The sequence below is a fragment of the Musca autumnalis genome, unplaced genomic scaffold, assembly GCF_047663935.1.
Source record: "Musca autumnalis isolate F117 unplaced genomic scaffold, ASM4766393v1 scaffold_1, whole genome shotgun sequence".
Taxonomy (NCBI): domain Eukaryota; kingdom Metazoa; phylum Arthropoda; class Insecta; order Diptera; family Muscidae; genus Musca; species Musca autumnalis.
The window spans coordinates 52,640,821-52,668,300 of NW_027411644.1; the positions used below are offsets into that span (position 1 = coordinate 52,640,821).

Below are 27,480 nucleotides of genomic sequence, written 5' to 3' on the forward strand. Positions count from 1 at the left end.
GGAGTTGGCGTTGGCAGAAGAATTTTGGTATAAATACTTATAGTTCACTGACAATGTCGAGACCAAAAAATTGGGAAGGTCGGTCCACGTTTTGGGATAGTCCCCATGCAACGGTACTTCTTAATATTTCGGTATTTTGAATATTTTAGCTAAACTTATCAACCAAATTGGTTGAATTTTGAGATACGCCCGATTTTCGGTATTTTCAAGGTTTTAGCCACATTAAACAACCAATGTAGCTGATATTTATACCCTCAGCATCTATGCTAACGAGAGTATATACACTTTCATACGGGCAAAATGTGCCTCGAAATAATGGTTTTAGACCCCAAGTATGTTTGGACGAAATGTGTTTCAGACAATTTGGAGTCGATTTAGCAATGTTCGCCCGTCTGGCTGGTGCGCACGATAACTCTCGAACGGATGAACCGATTTGGTTCAAAATTTAGATTTCATTATATTTTGTCCAAACTTAGTTTAAGTTTGAAGATAAGCCATATCGGTCCACTCCTTCAGGTACCTCCCCCACAAAAGTTAAAAAATGTTCGGAAAAATTGTGCACACGATAACTCTTGATGGGAGTGACCGATTTGGTCCATACTTTACACATCCTAAAATATCTACCAGATATAGATCAGGTTCGAATATGGACTATATTTGTCCACTCCTTCGGGTACCTCCCACACAAAATTTTGGATAAATTCACTTTAAGACCTGCTCTCGAATCACTGTGATTTTTGTTGAAGCAACTTGCATTCGCTGTCTCAATTACGGCAGTAAAATTGTTTTCAGGGGAAGTCCATACTTTTTGAGAAAACAGCCCGAAAGTTGTAAAAAACCCCTATGGCACCATATGTAGTGGTTGGAGGGCTCGAATCGAATATATTACCGAATATAGCTATGTTATGTTTTTCGCAGGTTAGTGTGATAAAAAAAGCTTTATCTATCGATATTCCCGCAAATTTTTGAGCTTTAATTCTATCCATACTTTTGTCGGTGCATACGGCCAAAATTTTGAAAACCCCCCTAAATACATAAGTTTTTTTTTTTTGGAAAAATGATTTCAGTCCACAAAGGCTGAGGGTATATCTCTGTCGGCAAAGCAGACTGATACTTTTTTACTTGTTATAAGATTTTTCTTATAATCAGAATTGAAACTGGCATAACTTTTGCGCGCAATAACTGAAATTAGTATCTCGAACAGATTTAAGAAAGGGAATTTTTTCTCAATCCATGCACTAAAACTCTTTCATGTAGCTACAAAAAAATTTTAAATTTTTTCAAATGGCATATTAAAAATTTTTGACTTTTCCTCATATAAATATCATAAGTGCGTCTTAACTAATTTTAAATGAAAGGTGCTTACACCTGGGAAGTTCATAGATGAGAAAAACCAAAAAATCGCCGGAGGGTTTTTCAAATAAATCGCTATCAAAGTTCACATTTTTAGGAATTTTTTAGGTTTACACGATTTTGTTGGAAACCGCAAGTCCTATAGTAATCGGACTAAAGAAAATGTTGTAGCAGTGAAAATGCTCTACAAGATTGACCTTAATGGTATTTTTGAATGTTTTACCTTTTTTGAGATATATAAGTTTAAATTGTAGACTGTATCGCATCCTTACAACACAATGTCAAGTACGGTGCCCCATTTAATAACGTTGAATGAAAACCGCTTACACCTGGGAAATTTTCGCGGATTCTGAAATAGTAATGCCCATAGATGAGAAAAATCCAAAAACAAAAAAAAATGCCTGAAAACCTAAAAATCTCTAAAAAAATTTGAACTTTAAGCGCGAATTATATGAAAATCCCACCAGCGATTTTTTTCTAGTTTTTGGATTTTTCTTATCTACGGACATTCCCAGGTGTAAGCGGTTTTCATTTAAAAATAGTTAAGGGCACCATACATGACATTGTTTTATAAGGAGGAGATACAGTCAATGCATTGTCCCAATTTGAATTTCTTTATCTCAAAAATGGTAAAAACCTAAGAAAAAGTCATAGTGGACAATCTTGTAGAGAATTTTCACTGCCACAATATTTTTTTAGTGCTAATTTATTTGAAAATCCCTCCGGCGATTTTTTTTTTGTTTTTTTGTTTTATTTTTTCTCATCTATGAACATTGTAGTTTCAAACTCCGCAAAAACTTCACAGGTGTAAGCACCTTTCATTTAAAGTTAGTTAAGGCGCACCGTGAGAAAAATTAATTTTTCAAATGCAACATAATTATTAACCGCCTATCTGAACATTGAGAACACATTTTCCACGTTATTTGAATATCGTTAAAGCATTATCCACGTTATCCAAATGTAATTAAAACATTATACATGTCACCTAAATATCTTGGTAACATTATCCAGGTTATCAAAATGGGATGCACACCTTGTTCATGTTATGTAATTGTCATTAACTCACTTGGGATATGCCTAATTTATCCATAATTAGTAATTTTATGTGAAAACATTATTCAGTCCCTCGGATTAATGTGGAAATATTATACACATCAGTGTGAAAACTGTATCAACATAATGTTTTAAAACTTTGTGCTTGGCCTGAACGCTTAAAACCATTTGTGAGTTATCTCGTTAAAAAAATTAACTTGTTATACCTATAAGACTGGGATTCGTATATGTGGGAACTGTGGTAAAACCTCTACATAAGAAGTTTAAAATTAGTAAAATCAGGAACTAGAAATTTTGAATTTCAAGAAATTATCACCCAAGCAATGGCAACAGCTCAAGCTTTTTCCAATTTATGCTGATGAAATATGTTGGTGGACCAAAACAATTAATAAATATTGGTGGCAAATATTTTAAAAGACCTTGTGAATAAAAAATACATACATATATGCATATGTAGTAGATAAATAGTATACAACTTATCTTAGAGCAAATTAATTTATATTCCACATTAATTTTTAATTTGTTTTGTTTATTTTTTTCTTCTTTGCAAAATCACATTGCCTCTCACAACAACACAACCAACCAATCAACCACCACAGCACCCTTAGTTGATGATATAGAAGTTCATCGTAATAAGCCGAGTGTACTTATAACCTCGCCTGGATCACCCGATTTTCATGCCAACAACAGTAGTGGCGGTAGTAGTAGTGGCGGTGGTCTTAACCTAAGACATAGTGCGAATGTACGCAGCTACGAGACAGCAGGCACAACAACATCAGCAGCAGCCGCAGCAGCTCAACAACGTTTGGGACCAAAACACTTGTCGAGTGCCGCCAGCACAAGCAGCAATCAATCGGTCAGTAGTTGCAGCAGCGGTAGCAGTAGTCACACATCCCACACAGCACCACCGCATCGACCACCGACATCGTCATCATCATCATCGATACAAGGCGGAGCAACAACTACGACGGCGGGCCATCATCATCACCATCATTGCCATCAAATACCACCATCGTCATCGCATTCGCCGTATACATATGGCTCAGGTTTGGGACCACACAACCACCACCAGCAGCAACAACTCCTCCTCTTACAACAGCAGCAGCAGCTACCACATCAGCAACACGCCTCACTGGCTGGAGCTATGGTTGGACCCATACCCGCACACATTGAAGGTGAACTCCAGATGAAATTGGGCTATGATCAAACGTCATTACAGTTGATTGTAACGATTGTTTGTGCCACTGGTTTGACGTTGCGTCAAACTGGTGCAGCCAGAAATCCTTATGCAAAAGTAAGTAGCGGGAAAGTTGTGGATTTTGTTTTTGTTTTTTTTTTTTATTTTTACACAGTTGGTTCAGAAATGTGGAGTGGGGTAACGGTTTTTCAAATCATAGGAATTTATCCCACTGTAATTTATGTTTCAAAAGACATTTTGGGCATTACACATTATCCACGTTAGCCATGGAAACATTATCCACTTTATCCGATATCGAGAAAACATTATCCACCTTATCCGATTTCGAGAAAATATCATCCACGTTATCTTTATAAAGAGAAAACATTATCGAGACATTATCAGAATATTACGAAAACATTATCCACATTATCCGAATATCTCGAGAACATTAAACACATATACAAATATTGAGAACACATTCGCGAAAACATTATCAACGTTAGCAGAATTCGTAAAACATTACCCATGTTATCCGAATATCAAGAAAACATTGTCCACGTTATCCGAACATCGAGAAAACTTTATCCGCGTTATCATAACATCAAGAAAACATTATCCAAGTTATCCGAATATCATAAAACACTATCCTCTTTATCCGAATATCATAAAACATTACCACGTTATCCGAGTATCGATAAACATTATCCACTTTATCCGAATATGGAGAAATTATTATCCATGTTATCCGAATAAAAAATTTACATGTTATCCGAATATCGAGAAATGCCCAAATATTGAGAAAAGATTATCCGCATACCCAAAAATATCGATAAACTATTACCCACGTTATCCGATTATCGTAATAAATTATCCACGTTATCCGAATATCAAGAAAACATTATCCATGTTATCCGAATATCAAGAAAACATTATCCACGTGATCCGAATAGCGATAAAACATTATTCGAACATCGAAAAACATTATCCATGCTGTCGAGACAAAATTATCCACGTTATCCGAATGTGGAGAAAACATTATCCACCTTATCCGAATAGAGGCAAAACGTTATCCACGTTATCCTAATATCGAAAAACATTATCCAAGTTTATCGAATATCGAAAAAAAAACATTTTTCACGTTATCCGAATATTGAGAAAACATTATCCACGTCATTCGAATATCGACAAAACATTATCCACGTTATCCGAATATCAAGAAAAAACAATTCAAGTTATCCGAGTATCAAGAAAACACTCTCAAGTTATCCTAATATCGAGACAAAATTATCCACGTTATCCGAATAGCGACAAAACATTATCCACGTTATCCGAATAGCGACAAAACATTATCCACGTCATCCAAATATCGAAAAACATTATCCAAGATTATCTAATATCGAAAAAAATAACATTTTACACCTTATCCGAATATTGAGAAAACATTATCCACGTCATCCGAATATCAACAAAACATTATCCACGTTATCTGAATATCGAGAATACATTATCCGCGTTACCCGAATATAGAGAATACATTATCCAAGTTATCCGAACATCAAGAAAATATTATCCACGTTATCTTAATACCGCGAAAATTTTGTTATCAGAATATCGAAAAACATTATCCACGCTATCCGTAAAGAGAAAAAAACATGATCAACGTTATCCGAATATTGAAAAGCATTATCCATATTATCCGAATATTAAGAAAATACAATTCAAGTTATCCGAGTATCAAGAAAACACTACTCAAGTTATCCTAATGTCGAGACAAAATTATCCACGTTATCCGAATGTCGAGAAAACATTATCCACGTTATTCGAATAGAGACAAAACGTTATCCACTTTATCTGAATATCGAAAAACATTATCCAAGTTTATCGAATATCGAAATAAAATTTTTCACGTTATCCAAATATTGAGAAAACATTATCCACGCTATCCGTATAGCGATAAAACATTATCCATGTTATCCGAATATTGAAAAACATTATCCGCGCTATCCATGTAGCGACAAAACATTATCCACGTTATCCAAATATCGAAGAACATTATCCATATTATCCGAATATTAAGAAAATACAATTAAAGTTATCCAAGTATCAAGAAAACACTACTCAATTATCCTAATATCGAGACAAAATTATTTACGTTATCCGAGTGTCGAGAAAACATTATCCACGTTAACAGAATAGCGACAAAACATTATCCGAATATCGCGAAAATATTATCCAAATTACCCGAATATCCCGAAAACATTATTCACATATCCGAATATCAAGAAAACATTATCCACGTTTTGCGAATAAAGAAAAAACATTATCCGAACAACGAAAAACATCACCCATGCTATCCGAATATCAAAAAGCATTATTCAAGTTATCCTAATATCGGGAAAACATTATCCACGTTATCCGAATGTCGAGAAAACATTATCCACGCTATCCGTATTGCGACAAAACATTATCCACGTTATCCGAACATCGAAAAACATTATTCAAGTTTATTATTATCCAAGTTTATTTATTATCCACGTTATCCGAACATCGAAAAACATTATCCAAGTTTATTATTATCCAAGTTTATTATTTTTCACGTTATCCGAATATTGAGAAAATATTATCCACGCAATCCGTATAGCGACAAAACATTATCCACGTTATCCGAATATTAAAAAACATTATCTGCGCTATCCGTATGGCGACAAAACTTTATCCACGTTATCCGAATATCGAAAAAAACATTATCCATATTATCCGAATATCAAGAAAATACAATTCAAGTTATTCGAGTATCAAGAAAACACTACTCAAGTTAAGCTAATGTCGAGACAAAATTATCCACGTTATCCGAATGTGGAGAAAACATTATCCACCTTATCCGAATAGAGGCAAAACGTTATCCACGTTATCCTAATATCGAAAAACATTATCCAAGTTTATCGAATATCGAAAAAAAAACATTTTTCACGTTATCCGAATATTGAGAAAACATTATCCACGTCATTCGAATATCGACAAAACATTATCCACGTTATCCGAATATCAAGTAAAAACAATTCAAGTTATCCGAGTATCAAGAAAACACTCTCAAGTTATCCTAATATCGAGACAAAATTATCCACGTTATCCGAATGTCGAGAAAACATTATCCACGTTATCCGAATAGCGACAAAACATTGACCACGTTATCCAAATATCGAAAAACATTATCCAAGTTTATCTAATATCGAAAAAAAAAACATTTTACACCTTATCCGAATATTGAGAAAACATTATCCACGTCATCCGAATATCAACAAAACATTATCCACGTTATCTGAATATCGAGAATACATTATCCGCGTTACCCAAATATAGAGAATACATTATCCAAGTTATCCGAACATCAAGAAAATATTATCCACGTTATCTTAATATCGCGAAAATTTTATACAAATAACCCCAATATCCCGAAAATATTATCCACATATCCGAATATCAAGAAAACATTATCAACATCATCCGAACAAAGAAAAACATCATCCATGCTATCCGAACATAAAAAAAATATATTCAAGTTATCCTAATATCGAGAAAACATTATCCACATTATCCGAATGTCGAGAAATCATTATCCACGATATCCGTATAGCGACAAAACATTATCCACGTTATCGGAATATCGAAAAACATTATCAAGACAAAATTATCCACGTTATCCGAATGTCGAGAAAACATTATCCACGTTATCCGAATAGAGACAAAACGTTATCCACTTTATCTGAATATCGAAAAACATTATCCAAGTTTATCGAATATCGAAATAAAATTTTTCACGTTATCCAAATATTGAGAAAACATTATCCACGCTATCCGTATAGCGACAAAACATTATCCACGTTATCCGAATATTAAAAAACATTATCTGCGCTATCCGTATAGCGACAAAACTTTATCCACGTTATCCAAATATCGAAGAACATTATCCATATTATCCGAATATCAAGAAAATACAATTAAAGTTATCCAAGTATCAAGAAAACACTACTCAATTATCCTAATATCGAGACAAAATTATTCACGTTATCCGAGTGTCGAGAAAACATTATCCACGTTAACAGAATAGCGACAAAACATTATCCGAATATCGCGAAAATATTATCCAAATTACCCGAATATCCCGAAAACATTATTCACATATCCGAATATCAAGAAAACATTATCCACGTTTTCCGAATAAAGAAAAAACATTATCCGAACAACGAAAAACATCACCCATGCTATCCGAATATCGAAAAACATTATCCACGTTATCCGAATATCGAAAAACATTATCCGTATTATCCGAATATCGAAAAACAAGTTATCCTAATATCGAGACAAAATTATCCAGGCTTTCCGAATGTCGAGAAAACATTATCCACGTTATCCGAATAGCGACAAAACATTATCCACGTTATCCAAATATAGAAAAACATTATCCAAGTTTATCGAATACCTAAAAAACATTTTTCACGTTATGGGAATATTGAGAAAACATTGTCCACGTCATCCGAATATCGATTAAACAATTTTCCACGTTATCCGAATATCGAGAATACATTATCCGCGCTACCCGAATATCGAGACAACATTATCCACGTTATCCGAATATCGAGAAAACATTTTTCTCGTTCTCCGAATATTGAGAAAACATTATCCGAATATCGAAAAAACATTATACACGCTATTCTAATATCGAGAAAATATTATCCGTTATCCGATATCGAGAAAATATTATCCACGTTATTGGAATGTCGTAAAAAACATATCCAAGTTATCAGAATATCACGAAAACATTATCCGAATACTGACATGGAAGCAACATTATGGGGCGAAAATGGAGCAACATTATCAACGTTAACCGAATATGGAGAAAAATATTAGCCACGTTAACCGAATATCGTTAACCGAAGACACGTTAACCGAAGACATTATCCGTGTTATCCTAATATCGAGAAAACATTATCCATGTTATCCTAATAGCGAGAAATCATTATCCAAGTTATCCGAATGTAAAACACTATCCTTTTTATCCAAATATCATAAAACATTACCACGTTATCCTCGGATAAAACAAGTTATCAGAATATCGAAAAAAATTTTACGTTATCCGAATATTTAGAAAACATTTTCCAAAATCCCTTAACATATTATTCAGACTATCCGAATATGAAAAAAACATTATCACTGTCATTCAAACGACTTGAAATAGTTGCTCAAATTATCCGAAAGAAATCATTATGAAAATATTATCCACATTAACATTAAATATAGTTCCGACGTTATCCGTATATTCGAATATCATTAAAATATTTCAACGTGATTGAAATTTCTACACATTCTCGACATAAATCAAATCAAACCTTCGTCCCTTCATTATTATAATATCTAAAAACATCCAACCGCATTTCAGAATCAACTCTATTTATGTATTTTTATTATTTTTATAATTATTTATTTAATCTCTTCGTTCCATTTAAAGGTGTTCCTTTTACCCGATCGTGGTACAAAATCCAAAAGACGCACGAAAACATTAGCCAGTACCTGTGAACCACGTTGGGGTCAAACATTTATCTACAGTGGTTTAAGGCGTTGCGATTTAGCCGGCAGATATTTAGAGGTAATCACAGTGCTACAACGAACCACTCCAATGGATGGGAGAACATTCCAGAACTTTATTAAAAAAACTGTTTTTCAAAATTTTCCTCCCTCCCCCCCAAAAAAAATTTCGTGCGTACTCACAAACTTTAGGTTACTCTATGGGATTACGTGCGTTACGGTGCTAATGACTTTATTGGCGAAGTGGTTATTGATTTGGCCCATCATTCATTGGATGATGAAGCGGATTGGTATAAATTACAACCACATCAGGATACCTCATATCTCGTATGTTCACAACATGAATTTATTAATTATTATTTTTTTTTTAAATTTTGAGTTTCAGAGATTTTTTTTTTTTGGATTCTTGTGAAAGTAAATGTTTTAGAGTGAACGTAAGAAAATGTTAACGAATGTAAATGTTTAACGATTAAAAGGTTTTGTAATGACAACAATAATAAATTTAAAGGGATTAGGAATTTTTAATAGGCCTCCAGAGAGCCATTGTCATTTGAAATAATTTGCAACACTTTCATATGTGTTTTTGTGAAAAACAAAAAAAAAATCGATGAGAAATGGAAGTGAGGCAAGGAGGTCTTAATGTGTAACAAATAAAAATGCATTCGAACAGGGGTGTTATTGTAATCTTCAATTGAATATTTCAATTCAATATTTATGTGTTTGAAGATCAAACAATTTTGTTTACTCTTTTCGACTGTATTTTCTCCCTAGTGAGTTTCAAATTTCAACACAAAATATAATGAGTTGGTTTTGAAGGGAAATAAATTTTACAAAAAAAAAATTAATTTTGCTGTAAAATAATTAAAAATTTATCATATATATTTTTTTCAAAAATAACTAAATTTCCATTAAAGCAACATTTGTTCATTTTATACATTAAAACAAATCCCTACCACTACAAAAGAACAACAATTATAACTCATCTCATAATATTTTCTATTTCCCTCATGCCTTTTTTGTTTTTCGTTTTTTATTTGTGTTTACAAATTTTCCTTCCTTCCAAAAATTGAAATCTATAGTTACGCAGTTATGATTCATCCCGAGATGTGGACATAGTGATATTGACACCCAGTGATCATTTATCGCCACCCAGTACAACATCGCGTCACAGCGATTCGGATACAATGTCTGAAATAGATTTACAGTCACAGCGAGATGGTGCCAGCATTTCATCGATGGGTAGTTCAGCAAGTACACCACCACCTGAGGTAACCAAAATTTATAAAACAAAAACAAACTAACAAAAATAATAACTACTAATACTACTTCACAAACAACAATCAACAACAACCAATCTAAAACTACTACTATTCTAACTACGTTCCGTTCCCTATTTTGGTACTTTACTTTAAGTACTAAATAAGAAAATATGAAGAACCACAACTCTCTCTCTCTAACCAACACTTGTGCCACCCTGTCTCTCTTTATAAGTATTTGCTCTCGCTGTCTTCTATTTCTTGTAATAATTACCTTATACTGCGAATAATTTTGTAAGAACCATCTGCAAACTTTGTCTTTCTGTCACTCTCTGTAGAACTACTAAAAACATCTACTTCTGTATAAAATAACTTTTGTAACTATTGTGACAATGTTGAGCCCTTAATGTCTACTATACGGCTCCATAGTTTTCGTTTAGTCTCCAATCAAATAATATCAGAAAAATAAAACACTTCTATCTCTCTTTTTAATATCCAATTAACCCATTTAGGACCAATAACAATATTTTAAAACTATTTAATATTTATTTATTGTATATTAAAATAAAAGCATTTGTTTGTATGAAATTCTGTGATTTTCTACTTTCTGTTGTAAAAAAGAATTGAAAACAAATTTGGAATTCTAAAATGGCTTTGTGCATACCATTTTCTTTCTAGAACTTCTAAATGTGTGTGTGTCTGTGTTTATATGTTTAAAAATATTTTTTGTTTATCTTACATGAATTCATTCATCAATCATTCAAAAATCATTGCCCTATATGCATTTCTCACACGAAGTTCCAAATTCCAAGTTGGGATGACCTTTTAAATTAAATACACTGAAAAAATATGTCAATAAATAGGAAAAGAATCAGAGTCAAACGGTCCGACTCTTACTCCCACGATATTATCCCTGACTCAAAGCTTTACAAAGGTACTTCGTATGTTCTGTCGACATATCGTCGGTGTCATGCTTAAGTGTTCCATACGCCATTTGCCCGTTTTGAGATAATCGCATTTTAATGTTTTGTGTCACAACTGTGTGGAGCTGACTAAAGCAAATATTTATATTTTTCACTTGAAATATTAATAATAGTATATAGAACATATTTCCAAAAACTTAGAGGAATATGAATTGGAATATAAAAGTTATAGAGATTTTTAAAAAAAGAATTTTTGTCGATTTGTTCCATATCCGCACTTATGACACAAATGTGAAATATTGTAAATCACATTGAACAAAGCGACAAAAAAATTTCCATATTTGCCTCAATAAATTAAATACTTCTAAATCGAAAATTAAAATTCTGATTTTTGAAATGTGTTTTCAAACTTCTAAGTTTTTAAAATATTAATTTCATAACTGTAAAAAGTTTATGCTTTTCCGTCGAGGCGTGGATATCTCGGAAACTAGAGCAGATAGGAGAAAGCCGACTAGAAATTCAGAAAGAGCATACCGGAAAACCCTAGAAACCTTTATCTCAAAAAGTCAAAAATGGCGTATGGAACACTTAAGCATGACACCGACGATATACCGAGGATATAGAATGATAGCTCCAAGGAAAACACGTCATCAATTTTCAAAAAAAAAAATCTTTGAGTACCTCCATCACAAAAGTCAGGAGTATTAAACTAGTTAAAACGGTCGATAACTATCGAAAGGAGTGACTGCCAAACTAAGATGGAGTTTCAAGATACCTCCTCCAGAATAGCTCAACGCCTCGTGCTGAAATTTGTATGTGATCATGTTTGCAAGAGTATACTTTATTTCCGGTGGAAGGCGATACTTCCTGAAAAATGGTCTCTGAAATGTCCCAAAACATAGGCCCACTGTTGCAGTTAAGTCAAGTAGTCTTTGTGCTCCCTATTCCAGCCCCATTTTTTCATACAATAATACATATATTAATCATAATATAAGGGCATAGTCTAAACCAAGTTTAAGGCCACTCTGCATACTTTTATCGAAAATGTCATAATAGTACCAAAAATCTCGCGAAACTGGCGTTCCTCTTACTCGGGCATTCCCACGTATCTATAAAATAACTCAAGAGGCCCTCCTCAATTGTCTACATCAGACCCTATCACTTTAAAGCGAAGTACACACGATCAGTTTTGACTGTCAGTTTTGCTCAAATAATCGGTTGGTTGCCGGTGTGGCCGTTAATTTTTGACAGCCATCAGGCAACCACCAAATGTTTTGATGTTGCTGGACAGTTTGACAGTAATCGATATTTCCGAAAAATCGACAGTCAAAACTGATCGTGTGTACCGCGCTTAAATTGCCTTCCGTAGTCTACTAAAGACATCAAGAGGTCCCCCGTTGCTTACGAGGTATGCAGGAAAACTTTCTGGCCTAGGCAACACCGCGTGTTTCCAGGCGCCATTTGAATTTCTTTTTGGAAACTTTGACAGTTTTTAGCCTAAACATACTCAGGACAGTTTGACATACGACCATGTGTTCTGTTGTTTTTAGTGACTTGAACAATAATCATTTTGCAAAAAAATGGAATTTACTTGAAAACATTTTCGTCCGATTATTTTTCACAATTTTCGACGTGGAAAATCACGGCAAGAGTGCATCGATCAAATTAAATTTTTCTATGTCAATAGAAGGCCATCCTATAGCATTGTGAAAAATTGGTTTAATGAATTCAATCTTGGCTAACACTATCCAAAAAAACAAACGTCGTGATGGTGGCCCAAAATCGGCGTTGTGCCAGAAAAAAAACCGTGCTTGAACGGTATCCTTGGCCATTTCTCCCATCAACTAGCATTTGATATTGCATGAACACCTGACCGCAAAAGTGATTTTTTTCTCGTTAGAACCAGCAAAATTGGACAATTGTTCAAAAAAAAGCTCTTGTGGATTGGTACAAAGAAATAGTGAATAAACGACATTTCGTATAGAAAACCTTAACAGGTCTCCTGATATTTGTAAAAGATCTCAATAAGCCTTCTGTTGATCTAAAGAAGAACTCAAAAGCATTCTGATATCGATAAAGACCACAAAAACTTTTAATATCTATAGAAGACCACATGAGGCTTTAAAAGAGCCTCTGTTGACGATAGAAAACCACAAGAGGTCTTCCTGACCTAAAGAGATTCCCTGTTGTTTATGGAAGACCATATTTACAGAAGACCTCGGGAGGCCTTATATTATCAACCGAAGACTTCCAGAGTGGTCTTCTCTTGTCTAATATGTGCGTCAGGTCTTCTGATATCTATAGAAGACCTCAAGAGGTCTTCAATTGACTATAGAAGAATTCAAGAGACTTTCTGTTGACTACAGAAGACTTCCAAAGGCTTTCTTCTGTCAATAGGATAAATCAAGTCGCCATATGCTGTCTCTCGAAAATCTTAACAAGTAGTTCTTTATCTATAGGAGGCCTTCTATTGTCAACAAAAGGCATCAAGCGATTCTTTGTTGGCTATGGAAGACTTAAATAGATCTTCTGCTATCTCTAGAAGACAAGATGCCTTCTATAGCCTATAGAAGACTTCCAGAGCCTTTTGTTGTCAGTAGAAGACTTCAAGCGGCCTTTTGTTGTCTACTATATACCTCAAGGTATCCTCTGTTTTCTACAGATGAGCTTAAAACGTCTTCTGATATCTATAGAAGACTTTCAGCACCCTTCTGATATCTACAGAAGACCTCAAGATTCCTTTTGTCGACTATAGAAATTTTCAAGAGGCCTTCCTCTGACAACGGGAGACTTTCAGAGCTTTATTTTATCTTTCAAGATATCCTCGCTTTCAAAATATCCTATGTTGTCTATAGAAGACCTTTACAGGTCTTTTGGTATCCGGCTTCTTGGGGTCTTCTATAGATATCAGAAGGCCTATTAAGATATTTTAGAGACAAAAGAAGACCCCAAGAAGCCTTCTGTTGTCTATAGAAAACCCCAAGAGACCATCCGTTGACTATAGAAGACCCCAAGAGGCTTTCTGAAATCTATAGAAGTCCTCAATAGGCCTTCTGTTGTCTACTATAAACCTTAAGAGATCCTCTGTTGTTTATAGAAGATCTCAAGAGATCCTTAGTTGTATATTGAAGACCATAAGTGGTTTTCTGATATCTACAGTAAACCTCAGGAGCCCTTCTGCTGACTATAGAAAACCTTAACAGGTTTTGTGATTTCTATAGAAGACCCCTTCAATAACCTCAAATGGCCTTCTGATATTTACAGAAGAACTCCAGAGGCCTTCTATTGTCAACAGAAGACTTCCAGAGTGACCTTAAATCTTCTGATATCTCTAGAAGACCTCAATAGGCTTTCTGAAATCTATAGAATACTTCAAGAGGTGTTCTGCTTTTGATAGAAGTCCTCAATAGGCCTTCTTTTGTCACTTTAGACATCAAGATATCCTCTGTTGTCTAAAGAATACCTTCACAGGTTTTCTGATATCTATAGAAGACCTAAGTAGGTTTTCTGACATCTATAGAAAACCTCAGAAGGCTTTCTGCTTTCTATGGGAGCCCTTAATATACTTTCTGTTGTCCTCTATTGATCAATAGATCCTCTGTTGTCAATAGAAGGCCCTTACAGGTCTTCTGGTATCTATAGGAGGCCTCAGGAGGTCTACTTTTGTCTATAGAAGACCTTAATAGTTCTTCTGATATCTATAGAAGGCCCCAAGAAGCCTTCTGTTGTCTATTGAAGACCTCAAGAGACCTTCCGTTGACTCAGAGAGGTCTTCTGAAATCTATAGAAGTCCTCAATATGTTTTTTGTTGTCTACCATAAAACTCAAGAGATCCTCTGTTGTCTATAGAAGACCTTTACAGGTCTTCTGGTATCTATAAAAGACCTCAAGAGGCTTTCTGCTTTCGATAGAAGTCCTCAATAGGCCTTCTGTTGTCTATTATAGATCAAGAAATCCGCTGTTGCCTATAGAAGAACTTTACAGGTTTTCTGGTATATATAGAAGGCCTCAGGAGGTCTTCTTTTGTCTATAGAAGACCTTAATAGGTATTCTGATATCTATAGAAGGCCCCAAGAAGCCTTCTGTTGTCTATTGAAGACCTCAAGAGGCCTTCCGTTGACTGTAAAAGACCCAAAGAGGTCTTCTGAAATCTATAGAAGTCCTCAATATGTCTTTTGTTGTCTACTATAAGCCTCAAGAGCTTCTTTGTTGTCTATAGAAGACCTTTATAGGTCTTCTGGCATCTATAGAAGACCTCAAGAGGCTTTCTGCTTTCGATAGAAGTCCTCAATAGGCCTTCTGTTGTCTACTATAGATCAAAAGATCCTCTGTTGCCTATAGAAGACCTTTACAGGTCTTCTGGCATCTATAGAAGACCTCAAAAGGCTTTCTGCTTTCGATAGAAGACCTCAATAGGCCTTCTGTTGTCTACTTTAGATCAAGAGATCCTTTGTTGACCTTTACAGGTTTTCTGCTATCTTTTGAAGGCTTCAAGAGGTCTTCTTTTGTCTATAGAAAACTTGAATAGGTCTTCTGATATCTATAGAAGGTCCCAAGAAGCCTTCTGTTGTCTATTGAAGACCTCAAGAGACCTTCCGTTAACTATAGAAGACCCCAAGAGGTCTTCTGAAATCTATAGAAGTCCTCACTTTGTTTTTTGTTGTCTACTATAAACTTCAAGAGATCCTCTGTTGTCTATAGAAGACGTTTACAGGTCTTCTGGCATCTATAGAAGACCTCAAGAGGCTTTCTGCTTTCGATAGAAGTCCTCAATAGGCCTTCTGTTGTCTACTATAGATCAAAAGATCCTCTGTTGCCTATAGAAGACTTTTACAGGTTTTCTGGTATCTATAGAAAGCTTCAGGAGGTCTTCTTTTGTCTATAGAAGACCTTAATAGGTCTTCTGATATCTATAGAAGGTCCCACGAAGCCTTCTGTTGTCTATTGAAGACCTCAAGAGACCTTCCGTTAACTATAGAAGACCCCAAGAGGTCTTCTGAAATCTATAGAAGTCCTCACTTTGTTTTTTGTTGTCTATTATAAACTTCAAGAGATCCTCTGTTGTCTATAGAAGACGTTTACAGGTCTTCTGGCATCTATAGAAGACCTCAAGAGGCTTTCTGCTTTCGATAGAAGTCCTCAATAGGCCTTCTGTTGTCTATTATAGATCAAGAAATCCGCTGTTGCCTATAGAAGAACTTTACAGGTTTTCTGGTATATATAGAAGGCCTCAGGAGGTCTTCTTTTGTCTATAGAAGACCTTAATAGGTCTTCTGATATCTACAGAAGGCCCCAAGAAGCCTTCTGTTGTCTATTGAAGACCTCAAGAGACCTTCCGTTGACTCAGAGAGGTCTTCTGAAATCTATAGAAGTCCTCAATATGTTTTTTGTTGTCTACCATAAAACTCAAGAGATCCTCTGTTGTCTATAGAAGACCTTTACAGGTCTTCTGGTATCTATAAAAGACCTCAAGAGGCTTTCTGCTTTCGATAGAAGTCCTCAATAGGCCTTCTGTTGTCTATTATAGATCAAGAAATCCGCTGTTGCCTATAGAAGAACTTTACAGGTTTTCTGGTATATATAGAAGGCCTCAGGAGGTCTTCTTTTGTCTATAGAAGACCTTAATAGGTCTTCTGATATCTATAGAAGGTCCCACGAAGCCTTCTGTTGTCTATTGAAGACCTCAAGAGACCTTCCGTTAACTATAGAAGACCCCAAGAGGTCTTCTGAAATCTATAGAAGTCCTCACTTTGTTTTTTGTTGTCTACTATAAACTTCAAGAGATCCTCTGTTGTCTATAGAAGACGTTTACAGGTCTTCTGGCATCTATAGAAGACCTCAAGAGGCTTTCTGCTTTCGATAGAAGTCCTCAATAGGCCTTCTGTTGTCTACTATAGATCAAAAGATCCTCTGTTGCCTATAGAAGACCTTTACAGGTTTTCTGGTATCTATAGAAAGCTTCAGGAGGTCTTCTTTTGTCTATAGAAGACCTTAATAGGTCTTCTGATATCTATAGAAGGTCCCACGAAGCCTTCTGTTGTCTATTGAAGACCTCAAGAGACATTCCGTTGACAATAGAAGACGCCAAAAGGTCTTCTGAAATCTGTCGAAGTCCTCAATAAGTTTTCTGTTGTCTACTATAAACCTCAAGAGCTCCTCTGTTGTCTATAGAAGACCTTTACAGGTCTTCTGGTGTCTATAGAAGACCTCAAAAGGCTTTCTGCGTTCGATAGAAGTCTTCAATAGCCCTTCTTTTGTCTACTATTGATCAAGAGATCATCTGTTGTCTATAGAAGGCCTTTACAGGTTTTCTGGTATCTATAGAAGGCCTCAAAAAGTCTTCTCTTGTCTTTAGAATACCTTAATATGTCTTCTGATATCTATAGAAGGCCCCAAGAAGCCTTCTGTTGTCTATTGAAGACGTCAAGAGACCTTTCGTTGACTATAGAAGACCCCAAGAGGTCTTCTTCTGTCTATAGAAAACCTTAATAGGTCGTCTGATATCTATAGAAGGTCCCAAGAAGCCTTCTGTTGTCTATTAAAGACCTCAAGAGACCTTCCGTTGACTATAAAAGAGCAAGAGGACTTCTAAAATATATAGTAGTCCTCAATATGTTTTCTGTTGTCTACTATAAACCTCAAGATGTCCTCTGTTGTCTATAGAAGACCTTTACAGGTCTTCTAGTATCTATAGAAGACCTCAAGAGGCTTTCGGCTTTCAATAGAAGTCCTCAATAGGCCTACTATTGTCTACTATAGATCAAGAGATCCTCTATTGCCTATAGAAGACCTTTGCAGGTTTTCTGGTATCTATAGAAGGCCTCAGGAGGTCTTCTTTTGTCTATAGAAAACCTTAATAGGTCTTCTGATATCTAAAGAAGGCCCCAAGAAGCCTTCTGTTGTCTATTGAAGACCTCAAGAGACCATCCGTTGACTACAGAAGACCCCAAGAGGTCTTCTCAAATCTATAGGAGTCCTCAATATGTTTTTTGTTGTCTACTATAAACCTCAAGAGATCCTCTGTTGTCTATAGAAGACCTTTACAGGTCTTCTGGTATCTATAGAAGGCCTCAGGAGGTCTTCTTTTGTCTATAGAAGAGCTTAATAGGTCTTCTGATATCTATAGAAGGCCTCAAGAAGCCTTCTGTTGTCTATAGAAGACCTCAAGAGGCTTTCTGCTTTCGATAGAAGTCCTCAATCGGCCTTCTGTTGTCTACAAGAGATCCGCTGTTGCCTATAGAAGACCTTAACAGGTTTTCTGGTATCTATAGAAGGCCTCAGGAGGTCTTCTTTTGTCTATAGAAGACCTTAATTGGTCTTCTGATATCTATAGAAGGTCCCAAGAAGCCTTCTGTTGTCTATTGAAGACCTCAAGAGTCCTCCCCAAGAGGTCTTCTGAAATCTATAGAAGTCCTCAATATGTTTTTTATTGTCTACTATAAACCTCAAGAGATCCTCTGTTGTCTACAGAAGACCTTTACAGGTCTTCGGGTTTCTATAGAAGACCTCAAGAGGCTTTCGGCTTTCGATAGAAGTCCTCAATAGGCCTTCCGTTGTCTACTATAGATCAAGAGATGCTCTTGACCTTTAAATGTTTCCTGCTATATTTAGAAGGCCTCAAGAGGTCTTATTTTGTCTATAGAAAACCTTAAAAGGCTTCCTTATATCTATAGAAGGTCCCAAGAAGCCTTCTGTTGTCTATTGAAGACCTCAAGAGACTTTCCGTTGACTATATAAGACCCCAAGAGGTCTTCTGAAATCTATAGAAGTCCTCAATATGTTTTTTATTGTCTACTATAAACCTCAAGAGATCCTCTGTTGTCTATAGAAGACCTTTACAGGTCTTCGGGTTTCTATAGAAGACCTCAAGAGGCTTTCGGCTTTCGATAGAAGTCCTTAATAGGTCTTCTGTTTTTCTACTATAGATCAAGAGATCCTGTGTTGACTATAGAAAACCTCAGGAGGTTCTTCTTTTGTCTATAGAAGACCTTAATCGGTCTTCTGATACCTATAGAAGGCCCCAAGAAGCCTTCTGTTATCTACTGAAGACCTCAAGAGACTATAGAAGTCCTCAATATGTTTTCTGTTGTTTACTATAAACCTCAAGAGATCCTCTGTTATTTATAGAAGACCTCAAGAGTCCTTCTATTTTCAACAAAAAATCTCAATAGGTCCTTTATTGTCTATAGAAGACTTTAAGAGGTCTTCTATTGTAAACAGAGGAGACCTCAATAGGTCTTCTATTGTCGACGGAAGACTTCCAAGGCCTTCTGTTATCGAAAGAAGATCTTAAGTGGTTTTTACTTATATACAATATACCTCAAGAGATCCTCTGTTGTCTACAGAAGACCTTAACAAATTCTTTGATATCTATAAAAGACCTCAAGAAATATTCTGATGTCTATATAAGACTTCGATCGTTTAAATCAAGTTGCCTTCTGTTGTCTATAAAGGCCTTCACTGGTCTTCCTATATCAATAAAATTCCTCAAGAGGCCTTCTGTTGTCTATAAAAGACTTCATGAAGCTTTCTAATGTTAAGAGAAGACTTCAAAAGGCCTTGTATTGTCTATAGGAGACCTTAACAGGCCTTCTTTGTTGTCTATAGACGACTTTAAAAGATCTTCTGATGCCTATAGAAGACATCAAGAAGCATTGTGTTGCATATAGAAGGTTTCTAGAGGCTTTCTGTTCAATAGAAGACTTTCAGAGCCTTCTATTGTCAAGAGAAGACTTCAAGTAGCCGTCTGTTGTGTACTATAGACATCCAGAGATTCTCTGTTGTCTACAGAAGACCTTAAGACCTATAGAAAACTCTGTTATCAAAATAAGACCTTAAGTGACATCCTGTTGTCAACTATAGACCTCAAAACATCCTCTGTTGTGTAGCCTTCTATTGTCAACAGGAGACATCAAGAGATAATTGGTGTCTATATAAGACGATAAAATGTTTTCTGATATCTACAGAAGTCCTTAAGAAATCTTATGTTTTCTATAGAAAATTTGAACCTTGCTATTGGTTACCTGCTATTGGTTACAGTACAAAATTTATAATTTTTGAACGTATAGGTATATTTTAATATTTTTTCGTTCTTCAGGTTTATATCAATTTAAACACTCTCAAATCGGTATTTAATATAAAAGGTGTTCAATGTAGCGTGAGCATTATTTGAAGGATCTCTTGCTTACTTTCCTTATATTCTAAACAGAAAGTTTTCTTCCATTAGTAGAACTATTAATAGATTTCCAAATGCGCCGATCTTCGTCATTATTTCTCCAAATTCGGACGTCATGTTTTGAGATATCATCATCAACTTGGTCTTTCCATCGAAATCTTGGCCTTCCCCTAGGGGGGTATATTGTCAAGTGGCTCGTATTTATGAAGTGTCTCAATTTCTTCAAACGCTTTCAAGTTCAATACTTCGTTAATACCTTAAAGCTCATAAATCATCATCTTCATAACTCATTTTCGCTCCTTTTCATCGTTCTTAAATGATGTGTCCCGTTCATGTTGTGTTTGAAAAACAGCCTGTTTCATTGTTTGTATTGAAATCATTTCATCAAATTCAAACTCATGAAATTATTCTTCATTCATATGTTAATTCATTTCAAAATTATTTAGATTGGATTTTCTCTTCAACCTTTTAAAAAAAACAAAAGAAAAAACTTGCATTTGTTTTTCGATCAATGTTGTGTAAAATTTTGTTTCTCTCAAAACCACAACTCTTTAACAAAATAAAGAAGATAAGAAAAGAAACATGAACAAGAAACAAAACAGGACATTTACAAAACTGTGAACTGATATTCAACACCAAACAGACAGTAAAAACTAATATATGTTTTTTATAATAACAAATAACAACATAAAAAAAATATTAAAAAAACCAATACGTAATATAAGAAAAAACTGTATAAACAACAACAAACGTACAGTGGAGAACACAATGTAATGAAACTTTTTTTCCATGTAAAGGATAAAAAACCAAATAAACACAAAACTGTGACAAAATCTTGTTTAAGGCTTCACCTACAAATGCTATCTGTGTATAAGTTGAGCACCCAAGCATGTTTTGAATATTTATTATAAAAATGTAGAAATAATTATTTTCAGTTAATCTTTTTTTCACAATATGCATAATTTTTGAGTTTCAAAGCTTAAAGCTTGTATTAATGTAGCTTTTTGTATAAATATTAGAACAACTCAAAGTCCAACAATACATTTCACAGTGTATCACAAACTATGACCCTATGCAATGAAAAAAAAAACTTTAGTCTCACTTACACTCAAAAACTATTTACTCTCTATCTCTCGGTTATACTTATCACTAAATATCCCAAAATTTTTATTGTATTTTATCTCTGTGTGTTTTTCTATTTGTTTCGTTTTCTTTTATTTGTTTTTTACAAAACTCACCAACAAATCTTGTCCACTGTCCTGCAATACCCTCGCTTTGTTGGAAACATCATTCGTCCCCCCCAAATTCCATTCCAAATTTTCTTTGTGCTATGAATTCCATCCCATTTTACAAAAACAAATCTCCCATGATTCAAAATAATTATTCTCATACGCTCCACATCAGATTGATTTAGAAGAGCGTCGTTCAAGACGTGATATGTCACCGCAAGGTCGCAAAAGAGTAGCCGGCATGGTAGCTCGTGATTATCGTACCGTTTCGGGAATTGGACTAAGTTATCACAATCAGGTTTGACACTTATTTTGTTCTTCAATTTTCTTTTGAGTTTATTATTTATTAGTAAAAAAACAACACAAATGATTTTTGTTTTTTATTGGAAAAATCTTAAAAAAAAATCTTGTTACCTCTACGTTTGAAAATATCTGTGGATCAGACGAATCTAAATCTAAGTCTAAAAAATAATAATAACGAAAATTTGTTATGGGATCATAGGTGCATTTTCACGAAAATGCTATAAAAACCGCAATCGATAAAAAAATGTTTTATCAGTTTGGCTAAAAAGCGAATACTACAAAAATTTGTGAAAATCGGATCGGAACACGTTCTCCGTTTCCAAGGTTTGACTTCTTCTACGTAGTTTTTTCCGTCTGCTATTGTTGAGTTTGTTGTTTGAAAATATTTTTAAAAATCCCCGCTTAGTGTCCTTTTGATGAGTGGAAAATATTTTTAAAAATCCACGCTTAGTGTCCTTTTGATGAGTGGAAAATATTTTTAAAAATCCACGCTTAGTGTCCTTTTGATGAGTGGAAAATATTTTTAAAAATCCACGCTTAGTGTCCTTTTGATGAGTGGAAAATATTTTTAAAAATCCACGCTTAGTGTCCTTTTGATGAGTGGAAAATATTTTTAAAAATCCACGCTTAGTGTCCTTTTGATGAGTGGAAAATATTTTTAAAAATCCACGCTTAGTGTCCTTTTGATGAGTGGAAAATATTTTTAAAAATCCACGCTTAGTGTCCTTTTGATGAGTGGAAAATATTTTTAAAAATCCACGCTTAGTGTCCTTTTGATGAGTGGAAAATATTTTTAAAAATCCACGCTTAGTGTCCTTTTGATGAGTGGAAAATATTTTTAAAAATCCACGCTTAGTGTCCTTTTGATGAGTGGAAAATATTTTTAAAAATCCACGCTTAGTGTCCTTTTGATGAGTGGAAAATATTTTTAAAAATTCACGCTTAGTGTCCTTTTGATGAGTGGAAAATATTTTTAAAAATCCACGCTTAGTGTCCTTTTGATGAGTGGAAAATATTTTTAAAAATCCACGCTTAGTGTCCTTTTGATGAGTGGAAAATATTTTTAAAAATCCACGCTTAGTGTCTTTTTGATGAGTGGAAAATATTTTTAAAAATCCACGCTTAGTGTCCTTTTGATGAGTGGAAAATATTTTTAAAAATCCACGCTTAGTGTCCTTTTGATGAGTGGAAAATATTTTTAAAAATCCACGCTTAGTGTCCTTTTGATGAGTGGAAAATATTTTTAAAAATCCACGCTTAGTGTCCTTTTGATGAGTGGAAAATATTTTTAAAAATCCACGCTTAGTGTCCTTTTGATGAGTGGAAAATATTTTTAAAAATCCACGCTTAGTGTCCTTTTGATGAGTGGAAAATATTTTTAAAAATCCACGCTTAGTGTCCTTTTGATGAGTGGAAAATATTTTTAAAAATCCACGCTTAGTGTCCTTTTGATGAGTGGAAAATATTTTTAAAAATCCACGCTTAGTGTCCTTTTGATGAGTGGAAAATATTTTTAAAAATCCACGCTTAGTGTCCTTTTGATGAGTGGAAAATATTTTTAAAAATCCACGCTTAGTGTCCTTTTGATGAGTGGAAAATATTTTTAAAAATCCACGCTTAGTGTCCTTTTGATGAGTGGAAAATATTTTTAAAAATCCACGCTTAGTGTCCTTTTGATGAGTGGAAAATATTTTTAAAAATCCACGCTTAGTGTCCTTTTGATGAGTGGAAAATATTTTTAAAAATCCACGCTTAGTGTCCTTTTGATGAGTGGAAAATATTTTTAAAAATCCACGCTTAGTGTCCTTTTGATGAGTGGAAAATATTTTTAAAAATCCACGCTTAGTGTCCTTTTGATGAGTGGAAAATATTTTTAAAAATCCACGCTTAGTGTCTTGTTGAGGAGTGGAAAATATTTTTAAAAATCCACGCTTAGTGTCTTGTTGAGGAGTGGAAAATATTTTTAAAAATCCACGCTTAGTGTCTTGTTGAGGAGTGGAAAATATTTTTAAAAATCCACGCTTAGTGTCCTTTTGATGAGTGGAAAATATTTTTAAAAATCCACGCTTAGTGTCTTGTTGAGGAGTGGAAAATATTTTTAAAAATCCACGCTTAGTGTCTTGTTGAGGAGTGGAAAATATTTTTTAAAATCCACGCTTAGTGTCTTGTTGAGGAGTGGAAAATATTTTTAAAAATCCACGCTTAGTGTCTCTTTGAGGAGTGGAAAATATTTTTAAAATCCACGCTTAGTGTCTTGTTGAGGAGTGGAAAATATTTTTAAAATCCACGCTTAGTTTCTTGTTGAGGAGTGGAAAATATTTTTAAAAATCCACGCTTAGTGTCTTGTTGAGGAGTGGAAAATATTTTTAAAAATCCACGCTTAGTTTCTTGTTGAGGAGTGGAAAATATTTTTAAAAATCCACGCTTAGTGTCTTGTTGAGGAGTGGAAATATTTTTAAAAATCCACGCTTAGTGTCCGTTTGATGAGTGGAACATATTTTTAAAAATCCACGCTTAGTGTCTTGTTGAGGAGTGGAAAATATTTTTAAAAATCCACGCTTAGTGTCTTGTTGAGGAGTGGAAATATTTTTAAAAATCCACGCTTAGTGTCCGTTTGATGAGTGGAACATATTTTTAAAAATCCACGCTTAGTGTCTTGTTGAGGAGTAGAAAATATTTTTAAAAATCCACGCTTAGTGTCTTGTTGAGGAGTGGAAAATATTTTTAAAATCCACGCTTAGTGTCTTGTTGAGGAGTGGAAAATATTTTTAAAAATCCACGCTTAGTTTCTTGTTGAGGAGTGGAAAATATTTTTAAAAATCCACGCTTAGTTTCTTGTTGAGGAGTGGAAAATATTTTTAAAAATCCACGCTTAGTTTCTTGTTGAGGAGTGGAAAATATTTTTAAAAATCCACGCTTAGTTTCTTGTTGAGGAGTGGAAAATATTTTTAAAAATCCACGCTTAGTTTCTTGTTGAGGAGTGGAAAATATTTTTAAAAATCCACGCTTAGTGTCTTGTTGAGGAGTGGAAAATATTTTTAAAAATCCACGCTTAGTGTCTTGTTGAGGAGTGGAAAATATTTTTAAAATCCACGCTTAGTGTCTTGTTGAGGAGTGGAAAATATTTTTAAAAATCCACGCTTAGTTTCTTGTTGAGGAGTGGAAAATATTTTTAAAATCCACGCTTAGTGTCTTGTTGAGGAGTGGAAAATATTTTTAAAAATCCACGCTTAGTGTCTTGTTGAGGAGTGGAAAATATTTTTAAAAATCCACGCTTAGTGTCTTGTTGAGGAATGGAAAATATTTTTTAAAATCCACGCTTAGTGTCTTGTTGAGGAGTGGAAAATATTTTTAAAAATCCACGCTTAGTGTCTTGTTGAGGAGTGGAAAATATTTTTAAAAATCCACGCTTAGTGTCATGTTGAGGAGTGGAAAATATTTTTAAAATCCACGCTTAGTGTCTTGTTGAGGAGTGGAAAATATTTTTAAAAATCCACGCTTAGTGTCTTGTTGAGGAGTGGAAAATATTTTTAAAAATCCACGCTTAGTGTCTTGTTGAGGAGTGGAAATATTTTTAAAAATCCACGCTTAGTGTCCGTTTGATGAGTGGAAAATATTTTTAAAAATCCACGCTTAGTGTCTTGTTGAGGAGTGGAAAATATTTTTAAAAATCCACGCTTAGTGTCCGTTTGATGAGTGGAACATATTTTTAAAAATCCACGCTTAGTGTCTTGTTGAGGAGTGGAAAATATTTTTAAAAATCCACGCTTAGTGTCTTGTTGAGGAGTGGAAAAATATTTTTAAAAATCCACGCTTAGTGTCTTGTTGAGGAGTGGAAAATATTTTTAAAAATCCAAGCTTAGTGTCCTTTTGATGAGTGTAAAATATTTCTAAAAATCCACGCTTTTGATGAGTGGAAAATAGTTTTAAAAATCCACGCTTATTGTCCTTTTGATGATTGGAAAATATATTTAAAAATCCACGTTTAGTGTCTTGTTGAGGAGTGGAAAATATTTTTAAAAATCCACGCTTAGTGTCTTGTTGAGGAGTGGAAAATATTTTTAAAAATCCACGCTTAGTGTCCATTTGATGAGTGGAAAATATTTTTAAAAATCCACGCTTAGTGGCCTTTTGAAGGGTGGAAAATATTTTTAAAAATCCACGCTTAGTGTCCTTTTGATGAGTGGAAAATATTTTTAAAAATCCACGCTTAGTGTCTTGTTGAGGAGTGGAAAATATTTTTAAAAATCCAAGCTTAGTGTCCTTTTGATGAGTGTAAAATATTTCTAAAAATCCACGCTTTTGATGAGTGGAAAATAGTTTTAAAAATCCACGCTTATTGTCCTTTTGATGATTGGAAAATATATTTAAAAATCCACGTTTAGTGTCTTGTTGAGGAGTGGAAAATATTTTTAAAAATCCACGCTTAGTGTCCTTTTGATGAGTGGAAAATATTTTTAAAAATTCACGCTTAGTGTCCTTTTGATGAGTGGAAAATATTTTTAAAAATCCACGCTTAGTGTCCTTTTGATGAGTGGAAAATATTTTTAAAAATTCACGCTTAGTGTCCTTTTGATGAGTGGAAAATATTTTTAAAAATCCACGCTTAGTGTCCTTTTGATGAGTGGAAAATATTTTTAAAAATCCACGCTTAGTGTCCTTTTGATGAGTGGAAAATATTTTTAAAAATCCACGCTTAGTGTCTTTTTGATGAGTGGAAAATATTTTTAAAAATCCACGCTTAGTGTCCTTTTGATGAGTGGAAAATATTTTTAAAAATCCACGCTTAGTGTCCTTTTGATGAGTGGAAAATATTTTTAAAAATCCACGCTTAGTGTCCTTTTGATGAGTGGAAAATATTTTTAAAAATCCACGCTTAGTGTCCTTTTGATGAGTGGAAAATATTTTTAAAAATCCACGCTTAGTGTCCTTTTGATGAGTGGAAAATATTTTTAAAAATCCACGCTTAGTGTCCTTTTGATGAGTGGAAAATATTTTTAAAAATCCACGCTTAGTGTCCTTTTGATGAGTGGAAAATATTTTTAAAAATCCACGCTTAGTGTCCTTTTGATGAGTGGAAAATATTTTTAAAAATCCACGCTTAGTGTCCTTTTGATGAGTGGAAAATATTTTTAAAAATCCACGCTTAGTGTCCTTTTGATGAGTGGAAAATATTTTTAAAAATCCACGCTTAGTGTCCTTTTGATGAGGGGAAAATATTTTTAAAAATCCACGTTTAGTGTCCTTTTGATGAGTGGAAAATATTTTTAAAAGTCAACGCTTAGTGTCTTTTTGATGAGTGGATAATATTTTTAAAAGTCAACGCTTAGTGTCCTTTTGTTGAGTGGAAAATGTTTTTAAAAATCCACGCTTAGTGGCTCAAATTCCCGAGTAAGTTCACTGCAACAGCTGTTTGAGGATCGTT

General features: G+C 34.3%; 1 protein-coding gene across 4 annotated transcripts in view; it reads left to right on the forward strand.

Moving 5' to 3' along the window:
- Rim (Rab3 interacting molecule) overlaps positions 1-27,480 on the forward strand; it is a 282,788-nt gene that overhangs the window by 155,249 nt on the left and 100,059 nt on the right. For 3 of the 4 annotated variants that reach the window (XM_073974159.1, XM_073974170.1, XM_073974149.1), the window contains exons 9-13: positions 3,006-3,700; positions 9,093-9,230; positions 9,362-9,496; positions 10,249-10,437; positions 21,928-22,050. In XM_073974159.1, the coding sequence (XP_073830260.1) occupies positions 3,006-3,700; positions 9,093-9,230; positions 9,362-9,496; positions 10,249-10,437; positions 21,928-22,050 (1,280 nt within the window). The remainder of the gene's footprint in view (positions 1-3,005; positions 3,701-9,092; positions 9,231-9,361; positions 9,497-10,248; positions 10,438-21,927; positions 22,051-27,480) is intronic. The other variant, XM_073974180.1, reaches the window with a different exon arrangement.